This window comes from Callorhinchus milii, unplaced genomic scaffold (genome assembly GCF_018977255.1).
Source record: "Callorhinchus milii isolate IMCB2004 unplaced genomic scaffold, IMCB_Cmil_1.0 Scaffold3, whole genome shotgun sequence".
NCBI classification, from domain to species: Eukaryota; Metazoa; Chordata; class Chondrichthyes; order Chimaeriformes; family Callorhinchidae; genus Callorhinchus; species Callorhinchus milii.
This window is the reverse complement of record NW_024704744.1, coordinates 41,444,417-41,456,000: the sequence shown is the minus strand read 5'-3', so window position 1 is coordinate 41,456,000 and position 11,584 is coordinate 41,444,417. Positions and strand designations below refer to the sequence as shown.

General features: G+C 40.8%; 1 protein-coding gene across 3 annotated transcripts in view; it reads right to left on the bottom strand.

Moving 5' to 3' along the window:
- Positions 1 to 5,143: 5,143 nt before the first annotated feature.
- The window catches only part of ttk (ttk protein kinase), a 29,934-nt gene continuing 23,493 nt past the window's right edge, over positions 5,144 to 11,584 (bottom strand). For all 3 annotated transcript variants that reach the window (XM_007905047.2, XM_007905048.2, XM_042333562.1), the window contains 6 exons: positions 10,920 to 11,044; positions 9,778 to 9,858; positions 8,481 to 8,657; positions 7,268 to 7,361; positions 7,037 to 7,134; positions 5,144 to 5,851 (listed from right to left, as the gene is read on the bottom strand). In XM_007905047.2, coding sequence (XP_007903238.1) covers positions 5,774 to 5,851; positions 7,037 to 7,134; positions 7,268 to 7,361; positions 8,481 to 8,657; positions 9,778 to 9,858; positions 10,920 to 11,044 — 653 coding nt within the window. In that variant the 3' untranslated portion in view covers positions 5,144 to 5,773. The remainder of the gene's footprint in view (positions 5,852 to 7,036; positions 7,135 to 7,267; positions 7,362 to 8,480; positions 8,658 to 9,777; positions 9,859 to 10,919; positions 11,045 to 11,584) is intronic.

The window sequence follows — 11,584 nt, the reverse complement described above, 5'->3', positions numbered from 1 at the left end:
TACATCGGTTCCCATTGAGCAATGGTTCCACCAGTTGAAGGTCTGGTGTTTAAGCAGCAGCTGCTTACCTCCCTGCAGACCATTCCAAGTGGATTCCAGGCGCTGGATGTACAAATGTGTGTTCAGGAACTTGGACTCCAGGTAATGCCTTCCAGCAGCTGTCACCCCAAGTCTCAGTTTCCTTATCAGCTATCTGGAGGACATCTGCATTCAGTGTGGGTGGAGGACATTTACAGGACAGCTTGTGATGTATTAGCCACCTTGATGTTCTCAAGTTTCAGGTCTAATGCTGGATACCAGGCTTACTCAGCACCAGTTGCTTAATCCAGGTCCTCATGTGAGGAGCCTTGGCAAATAGACATACCCACTGTGAAGCTGCTTTTGCCTCCAGGGGGCTTAGCGACAGGTCAGAGGCCAGAGCCCTCCCTCCCTGAAGTTCTTTCCTGTGTTTGCCACAATTATACCTCACTGCTTTCCAATTGGGCCAGTGGAAGCTTCGCCACTTCGCCACCCAGAAGCTCAGATCCATAGAGGACTGTTTGCAGTTTACTTGGTGCTTTTAAATACCTCTTGAGGAGGTTTGCCCACAAAATACATAGGCATTCCACTTTACAATATATTCTGTGAAGCGCTTTAGACGTCTCAAAATGTAATGAGGTGCTATATCAAATGCAAGGATTATTATTATTATGTCCAATACACTTTGATCTAGGGTCAGTTCTTGGGGAAGTTAAAATTGTACAGATCATTGTGGAAGGGAAAGAAGCAGAGCTTGGTCTTGCTCATCTTGTTCACCCACAAATACAGTTACTACACATGTATGGTACATTCTGTTAAGTCCCTTGAAACATCATCTTGATGTGAAGGCACTATATCAAGTGCAAGGATGTTACTATTATCATGGATAAAGGAGCTCATGACTCAATGAGCTAGGTTGACACTTTTATTGGTGGCAGGTTGTGGGCCAAATGATTGTCTTCTCTGGCATAATGCCAATATCCTCATTGTCTATGGAGCTAGAACAAATGGAGATTATTTTACTAACCATTTATGGTGTTTGCTATTTCATGTTCTGTTAATGAAGAGCTTGAAAAACATTTCCAATGACCTATTGTTAACCCATAACCATAACTCAAGGACAGATGTAGTTATTGTACTCACAAGTCACAGCTGTTTCAACACAGTATTATAGCAATTCAGGAAGATAAACTGATATGAATCCAAAAATCTTTGACTGGCATTCACCCACAAAATACAGTCACTCCACTTTACAACATATTCTGTGAAGCGCTTTGAGACACGTTTCAATGTGAGGCACATTATATCAAATGTAAGGATTATTATTATTATGAATTAAAAAATAAGACATTTTTGAAGCTTGTATATCATGTGCAAGGATTTATTGAACTTTTTACTTAAAACTTTTTCCAAACAAATATTGATTGAAATATTGCAAGAGTGTTAACCCACTGTTCAACGCGTTTTAGAGAAAGTGAACATGGATTTGCTGATGAGCCTTAGAGCAAACAACCCTGTGATGGAGATTTACACCAGTCATGCTGTGAAGGAGATGAGGTTCCCCAGGTGCTGTACCTGGGTTGGGTGAGGTGTTGAGGTGTCTCAAAACACAATTGGCTGTGCAACCAACCTTGGGCTGAGAGTCAAAGGAATGGCGATGAGAAAATCAGAGATGGACTTTGAACGAGGTGAGGGAGGGAGCAGGAGTTCTTGAGAATGGGGACAGAAAAAAGCTGAAATTCCACCTGCCAATGTTGGGGCAGGTAGGGATCCATCCTACTGATTTGAGTGACCTCTCTACAATTGTTTTTAAAAATGAGTTTTTTCCCCCTGTTAACCATGCTTCTTTTAATTTGCATCAGTTATTTAAAGCCCTTAACATTTTCAGTGTATTTTAACAATTCGGAAAGCGTTCTTCAGAATGAATGCTCGACAGTGGCAGCGTCTGAACCCGAGCCAAGGGGAATCGAGCCAAGCACGATCAAAAAGGAAAGTATTTAGGCAGTATTTGAAGGTGGGGAAGGAGGGGGCAAGGCAGAGGGATTGAGAGTTCCAGGGCGTAGTGGCTGAAAACACGGCCACTGATGGTGGAGCAGAGGAGATAAGGGTCAAACAGTAGGCCGGAGCCAGCCGAGCTTAGGCAGTGGAGTGGAGGGTAAGCAGATCAGATAGGTAGGTAGAGAGGTGCGAGGGGACGAAGGGATTTGAAAACAAATGAGAGGATCTTGAAATTGATCCGCAAGCTGGGGCCTGGCAAGGACTGGTGTGATGGGGGTACGGATTCATCTGCACGCCCAAAGTTGTACATCCCCATAAAGATTGACACTTTCGCATGACATATAGCACATTACTAGGAATTGTAGGTTGCTTTATGTTGTGGTACCATAAAGTCCAGCAAGTACATTTTAATGAAGGATGGCCCAAATTCAGAGCTTACAAAAACTTTTTTTTCTGTCAGGGTCAGACTTTGCTGCTCCATCTCTTATTGAAACCCTTTTCATAATCCCCAAAGTACATGTAAGCACACCGTCAGGTTGCTCTTTTCTTTACCTCACAAGTACAAGTGCAGAACATTTAGTAGTCACATGTGGGTAATTTGAAATTACCTGAATATTTCTCAAGCTGACTCCCCAAATTGCTCAAACTGTTGTATTCAAGATTGTGGTTCAGTGGCTTTATGTGCTAATGCACTATAGTATGTAATGGAGTACAAGGTTGCAAGTCCATTCCTGCATGGCCTAATGCACTGCTGCACATAATGAAATACACGGGACGCAAATTCACTCCTACATTAGCAGTTATAAAATTTTTCATTGTAGGTGCCAAGAAGTTTCATGAAGTGAAGGTGAAGGGCTTCCTCAGGCAAGAAAATGTAAAGAACTTGCAATTTCATGCTTTGGCACATTGAAATGTCTCAAAACACATTGAAGATAATTATTGTGTGCTGATTATTTTTGTAGGCAAACATGGCAGCCATTGCCATGATCTCACAGTCAAGATCTCGAAGACTGTCAGGAGGTGAATGATCAATTAACCTGAAGGGCTGCAACAAGAAAAACTTCCAACTTTTTTCAAATGTCATTTTTTTTATCATCTGGCAAGGAATAGAGGACCTAGGTTTTAATATCAAAAGGATAATGAAGAGGCTGAGGAACTTAAATCTGACTGGAAGTTAGGAAGTAGGTCAGCAAACAGTGGAATAGATGTGGAAAGGTCTTTTGTAAATAATCGATAAAAGAGAGCTGGAAGGAAATGGTAGACCCATTCTATCTTCCTCCGCCACCTCTCCTCTCAGCTCAACCTTCATGGTCATGTTATTGACTGGTTTAAATCTTACCTTTGCACTGTCTCCACTTTGTCTCCACGAATGGCTTCTCCTCCAGCACCAGCATCATCCTTTTCAGACATCAGGTCCTAACTTTCTACAGTTGAACTTCAATAATATCGAGGCTCTCCCGATTGGCTTCTGCCAGGGCTCCACACCTCAGGCACAGACAGCATCACCATCCATGGATGCACACTCCACCTTACTAAGCCAGTCTGGAACCTTCGTGTCTTGTTTGACCCTCAACTATCTTTTCTACCCCACATCCGTGCCATGACCTGTTCTGCATTTACTCCACCTCCGCAACATCGACCGGCTCCGCCACTGTCTTTCCCCCAAGCCATCGAGACCCTCATCAACACATTCATCAGATCTAGGCTCGACTATGCCAATTCCCAGCTTGCCGGCCTTCCCAACTTTTCCCTTCACAAGCTGCATATCATTCAGAGCTCTGAGCTCATGTGCTCTCCCACATCAGGCCCTATCATCCCCCATCCTTTGGAACTCCATCCCAGTCCCTTTGTCTTGTTCCTTCCCTTGCTTCCTTTAAGGCACGTCTCAAAACCCTTCTCTTCAACCACAACTTCGGGCACCTTCCTACCTTCCAACTCTCCTGATCCCAACCTCCTACTTGGATCCAAATCCCTAAAATCCCTAACTGTCCAGCACCTTGGGACATCCTCCTGCCGTGATAGGCGCTTTACAAATGTAATTTGTTGTTGTAGTAGAAGCCTTGTCTAATTTGGAAACTTTGAACTGAATGTCATTGAAGGAAGTTTCACAGCTGATAAATTGTGGATTATACTGCCACCTGGTGCACTGAATGCAGACTCAGTTGAACCAGGATCAAAATAATTGTACCAGGCACAGTCCTGAACTATAATGAAATATCCTTTGTGACCCCAGACTATTGGTGTAAACCTTCAACTGTCCAGCACATTGTGACATCCCCCTACTTGAAAGGAGCTATATACATGCAATTTGTATACCCTTTCATCACCTCCTGCCTTGTTTATTCCAATGCCCTCCTCACCACTCTCCCTAGCTTTATCTACAAAATCCAATTAATTCAGAACTCAGAAAGAGATCTAGGGGTGTTAGTAGACTCATCGCTCACTATATGGTCAGACCACACCTTGAATACTGCTACATAAGGGGCTGTCGAAGCTCAAGATCCAGTACAGAGGAAAGCAACAACTCCAGCCTCTTACTTGTCCATCGTCCCCTCCACCATTGGTGGTCGTGCTTTCAGGCACTTCGCCCTGTAACTTTAGAACTCTCTTCCTCAATTCCTTTACCTTGCCCCATGCTTTCCCTTTTCAGATCACAGATCTTCCTCTTCAACTGTGCTTGTTGTCACCTCGTCATCAGGCTCCACCACTAAGGCTCTTCACTCTTGTGAGAAGATGGATTAGAGGAGATCTCAGGTGTACAAAATTTTAAATGAGATTGAAAAAGAAAGCTTTAGTTACTTTAGGATGCACCATGACAGTAGAATAAAAGGAAATGGGTTGAAGAGTTGTCAAGTGCAATTTCACATCAGATTTCAGAACGTTTTTCTTTACGCAGAGGGTAGTCTACAAATGGAACAGGATGCCAGGAAAGATGGTAGAGACCAAGACACTGGATTCATTTAAAAAGTAGCTTGATGCAGTGATGGGGGTAATTCCTGGTCTCAGATACCAATTAACTATTCATTACAATATTGTATGATAAATTGTGCTGGATTAAAATGTTTATACTTAACTGCTTTCATCTAACCAATTCATATATTTGTATCAAATTGAATTGGCAAAATTCTTAAATTAGATATGATTTATTACAAACATTTGCTTTCATCATCTTGTAGCTAACATTTAGTCATTGAAATTTTCATTTTTTTAATACGTAGTACATTTATAACTAGAATAGAGTAAAACAAGGATGTTTCAGTAAGTATTGAAAACAAAATATTTACAGATCATCTTAATTCACATACTGGGATGCTAGGCAGTGAAAAATTCAAGAAATTCACTGCAAAAAGCCCAGGCATAAACCCATCCAATCTTAATAGTGGCAACTGCTCAACAAAACACAGCATTTTAAACATGCAAATGCTGAGTTTTAAAACTGTGCTTGCACTTATTGTGAGTTATTGCTAATTTATTCTCCTGGTTAATGCATATTTTACACTTGCTCCAGTTGGGTGAAAAGCATTATTGTTGCTTGGTTAGACACAGTGATAATCTACACAATATGTTAATACACAGAAATACAAGATCAGACATGCACAGAAATGTTTTTTTAAAATCTTCATAAATGTGACCAATTTTAAATCACTGAACCAGTTCCAAAGGTTTTCAACATTTTAGGATTCAAAATCCTAGTCATAGAAATCTCTCATTCTCTGACTCAGTCCAGTTTGTTGAGGGGGGCGCCTCACTCCACGGTTTAATGATTGTGACTGGATGGCTTCACAAAAGCAGATACATCAAGGTTACGACCACTGTTGCATTGTTCCAATAAGCCCTAAAGACAGGCAAAATAAAAATAAACATTCTGCTCTTTGCTTTACAATAACATTGCTGTGCGCAAATTGGTTGTCACATTTGCCTACAAATATAGCCTCTACAAACTCTGAAGCACATTTACCATTAACATTACTGAAAATGAAAAGGCCCTGAAAAGATACTCTTTTAGATAAGACACATTGGATAGCCACAGGGAAAAAAAATATTTGGAATAATGATCTCTGCACCAGAAAGGCAATCTTAAACAATTGATAAAACAAATCCTTGCATTTGATACAAAGCATATCACATCAGAACATCTCAAAGTGTTTCAGGATTGGCTGTAAAGTGCAGTGATTAAGTAGACCAAACCCAACAACCAATTTGTGCACAGGAATGTTCCGCAAACAATCATTAATCGAATAATAATACAAGTAAAATACTTTTTAATCTGAGGGATTGTTGGCCAGGTCTCCAGGAGACAATCACTCAGATTTTTTTGAAACGCGTTTTGGGATCATTAACGTCCACCTGAACATGCAGACAGGACCTCCTCATTTTTACATCTTATCCTAGGGACTCTACCTCCAATACAAGGTTACCTCAGCACTGCTTCAAAGTGCCAGCGTAGATTATAAAATGCAAATTGATTCCTGCCAAATGTCAGAATTAATACAACTTTATAAACAAATATTTAAATAAAAACATTTAGACTAGTTAAGAACACTGTATTCAGTTTTGGTCACTCCAATTTAGAAAGGATGTCTGGGGTTTAGAGGATTAAAATGAGAATTAGGATCATAAAAGAATAAGTGGTTTGACCTTTGAGCGTACTGGAGAAACTGGAACAGAGAAGGTTGAGAGAGACCTATTAAAGATCTTTAAAATTATCAAGAATTTGGATTGAGTAAATAGGGAGAAAATATTTCCACTGATCTGAGTAAATCTGCAGGGATATCGGGAAAAGGCAGGTAAACAGGACTGAATAAATTTCTCTTTCAAAATACCAACACAGATATGATGCATCAGTTGGCCTTCTTCCGTGCTGTAAATTGCTGGAGGAGAGGAGAAGCCCATGACTATTTGAGGTTTAAGCATAAGAAGCCAGTCAGAATGAATGATTTTCTATCCAAGGGAGCAGCAACATGGTACTGATATAAAACATTTTTACTCTAACTTTAAATACAAGTAAAGGAGTACTTACTCTCGTAGCCCTTGTGATGCTGTTGGGAGAATTCAAAGCCATCAACTGACTAAAAATACGATGAATTTCTTTTCTGGACTCCTTACCGGGTTCTGTCACTATGCAAAACAAAATATCAAAGCTAACAAATTTGGTTGGATGCTCTCTAAAAAATAATCTAGAAGAATAGCGCGAAGGTTTATTCATTTTAAACAAACTGAACTATGGGCAATCTAAGGTCAGATGACTTACCCGAGTGCTGCTGCCGAGTTTGGATGCATAAATAGGGATGATCCAACAGGTCAACAACAGATAACCTTTCCTTTGGATTCCTCACCAGACATCTCTATTCATGCAAAAAGCAAATGATAAAATGGTTACACGGAAACATATTCGTCTCCACTCCAATAATAAAAGCTTGCAGAATTTTAGCAAGGCTAAAAATGTGATTAAAACCAAGATTCAACACCAGCTTTAAACAACATCAACAAATTTACATTTATATACTGCCTTTCACGTTGGGAGGATGCCCCAAGGCATTGGACAGTCCAGTGCTTGCACCTGAGCTGTGAATGGGAACTATAGGGTGAGAGGCAAAATGGCTAATACCCAGAGAACAAAGAACACTGTGGTCTTATTTCCAAAATGAATATCAAAGTTCAAATATGGATGATTACAACATTTGGAGGATGACTGTATTTCAGCACTGCAAAGTACAATTGACTGGGTTCAAACACCAGACACAAGTTTTCCCGTATGTCCAGTGAATTACAGTTACCACACTAACACAGGCAGTTGGGAACATGCACTGTAAAAGCAGAGAATGTTTGAAGACAGTATGAAGACTATGGTAGGGAGGTACAAGAGACATGAGGCTGATTCTGTGATTTTAAAAAAAAAAGTTAATCACTTGCTAGGATCTTAAAACAATATACAACAACAACAACAAGATTCCATTTAGAGCGACTTTCACGTCAGGAGGACGTCCCAAGGCGCTGTACAGTTGGGTCAGGACCCGAACAGGGGGGAAATGGTCAGGGTGAGGGGAGGGAAGGGAGGGAGCGAGGAGGGGGTAGAGAGTCGAGAGGAGAGCCGAAGGCTCGGTCAAAGAGAAAGGTCTTGAGACCGGCCTTGAAGGAGGAAAGGGAGGAGGCGGCGAAGGCACTGGGGGATAGAGTTCCAGAGCCTGGGGGCGGAGAGGCTGAAGGCCCGACCACCGATGGTAGGGCGGTTGGGGCGGGGGATGTGGAGCAGACCGGAGCCAGAGGAACGGAGAGTACGGGCAGGTAGGTAGGGGGTAGTAGGTCAGAGAGTTAGGAGGGAGCAAGGCCGTGAATGGCCTTGTAGGTGAGGATGAGGATCTTGAAATCGATCCTCTGGGGGATGGGGAGCCAGTGGAGGTGAGCGAGAGTGGGAGTATAGCAGCCATTCCGCAAAATAGCGTCTCGGAGCGCCTATTAATTACCTTCAACACATCAAGGAGATCTCTTTCTGCAATGGCAGCAAACTGGATTTCATGGCTTGGGTCAATAATAGCCTGCAGTTTGCTTATCTGGTTTGTAATATGCTGAAATGGAGTCTTCCCATAGGTCATGTAGTACAGTATACAGCCAAGGGACCATACATCACTCTTTGGACTGATCTGAAACAAGTTCACATGAAATGAATATCTACATTTGAACAAAACACTAATCTGGTAGGAGATTGAATTCATCCAATAACATTCTCCACCTTATATGGTGCAGAAACCCATCACCATATAAACTACCGAATGCACGCACACACACAAACAGGACCCACCCTAATACTTATTGCTGGAAAGTAAAAGGTACAGGTTGGCAAGAGACAAGATTTGGGGACACTAGAGTGGTGCATTGGAATACTCCTGGAGTTTACATGGTTAAAATTGCCTTGGCTTTCCGTTTCACGCACTTAGCATCTGGCAAGCTTCCAGCTAGGAGCACATGCCCCAAGAGGGCTTTAGCTTGCAGGATTAACAGGAACTGAATGATCAATCAATGACCCCAATGACTGGTCTACCCCTCCAATTCCTATTGATGCTTGGTTTGCCCTTAGTGCCTTAAGAGTACTAGAGGCCCACCTAGGTCAGCAATTAGACTAGCAAGGCTATCACAGAGGTTTGATTGGATTCCGGTACTGTATTGTGAGGCACATTATCTTTGAGCAAACACCAGCTCCAAAGAGACTATATTTCCCTCCATACTAAGGAGTTTAGTCACTAGATCTCAAAACAACCAGTGTGGAGCACACAACTTCCATCTTCTCCAATACTCCACACAACCCTTAATTAAGTTAAACAAATGTTTTTTTTCTAGTTGATGTCAAACCAACCATCCATTGTACAAATAGACCATCATACAGATCCTGGTGTGCGACATTTGGTTACACAGTGTGGGCCATGAATGATTCAAAATGTCATTATACATAGCCCCCAAGGTATCCTCTATCAGTCAAGAGCCACCTGGTTCTGCAATTATTAATAATATATTCAGAAAAAAAATCTGGCTTTGCTGTTGTCACACCTGGATAAATAAAGCCCCAAGCGATATTATAATGTTTCAAACCATTAGGCTCTTTGAATAACAGGTTCTGAAAATATTCTGAAAATGAGTGTTGCTATAATGTAAAAACAATGGCCATTATTTATATGCTTCAAGTCACTAGCATGGTGTAATGGAAGTCTCGTAAACAGTTCAAGCTCAGGTATCCCTGTATGACAACAGTGGGAAGACACCATTTACCTTTGATCTTGCTTTGCCATTTTCACCATATGAAGACATATCTTTAATTGCTTCCGGTGCCATAAAATTTAGTGTGCCAACCTGCAAAGCAACAGAGATGCAAGTTTGACATGCAATAGAAATGAAGGGACCAGGTAATATCATCCTGAAGTGCAGAGTCTATCATTGGCTTACGTTCCTCTCCACATACTGGAGAACAATTAGATGCCACTCAGCGATGTGAAGCAGAGTTTTGCCTTCACTTATGGCTTCACTGTTCAATTCAATCAGTTCTGGAACCACCTGCAACTAAATTGTCAGATATGGCAACCATTAAGGTGCCTTGTTTTAGTGGCCAATGCATTGGCAGGGAGTCTGCGTAGAGGCAGCTTTCTAGCTTTTCCTCAAAGGAGAAATAGTTTGCTCTTTATAATCAAAAACACATACTTTGAAGGACAAAGTATTGTACACTTTTGCAACTAGGCAAAATCATGATTGATTTGGTGGTGACCATTCGTAGCATTGAAGGGCCTATAAGGAATCTGTCAAGGTCAACACATTAGCAGCTAACACTAGAATTTGAAAAGTTTTTTTTTAAACATGATGGCACTAGATCAAAGGCAAGTTAATTATTCTAAGTTCCACAAGTGAAAACATAGATCCCCACTTACCACCTAACCCCCATGTGGCTAGTCTAACCAGAAGAACATAACATTCAATTATAGGCAAAGTGGCTTTTAAAAAATGGTAATATAATTGTTAGTGATCTACTGTTATTTCTAGTCACCATAATCCAATAGCATTTTTAATAGTAATAATCCTTGCATTTGATATAATGCCTGATCACATCTTTGAGACGTCTCAAAGCATTTTACAGAATATATCGTAAAGTGAATTGACTGTATATCTTGTGGGCATCCAACTGCACATAGCAGTGTCCCACAAACAGTTGTGGATTGAGTGATCAATTTTTTTTTTGAAGGGATTATTACCCCTAGAAAAGTGATTAGCCAATCGACTAACAACTGGGTTACTACTTACTGCTAGTTAAACGTGTGGGGTAAGGAAAATTACCAAACATTTTGCCCTGTTCAGGAATCAAATCTAGGTCGTCTCACTTGCGCTACAGAAAACGTTACAGAACTCCACAATTTTTCACTCACCTGTGCATCTTTAATAATACTGGTCACATCTGGCTGGATCTGGTTGGCAATACCAAAATCTATTAATTTCAGCATACCTTCAACCATCAGAAAATTGGCTGGTTTCAAGTCACTATGAATAATGCCTAGTGAAAGCAACAACAATCAAAGCTCCATCAATGAGATATCTAATGGCAGATACTAAAAGTTACAAGGAGCACAATATCTAAGACAAGTCATTTTACACCCTCCAGCCCAAAATGTCAAAAAAGAACTAAAACAATGGATCTCTGCAAAAACGTATTTCACTAGGAAACATTAAATTCCTTGCATTAAATTTACTTTGTTTACACATCATCTAGTCAGAATTCACAAGGATGCAATTAGAATTGTATGCTCTTTTAAAAAGCACACTAATTGGCAATACACTACATTGGATTTGACAAAGCAACATTTGATATTAAAAACGATTCATTGGCAAGAAATATCAGACCTCCATTTTTTTTCTGACAGTGAAGATCTAATATCTATTCAGTGACTGCCCTAAACAGGTTATTTAGAATTACTGTTCTCAACATAGCCCAGACTCGAGTAGTTTTGAAAAAAAAGTCAACCCGCATGAAAGTAATCCCTGCACGAGGTACCAATGGGAATTATATAAAAATCTGAAAAAAGGAGAAATATAT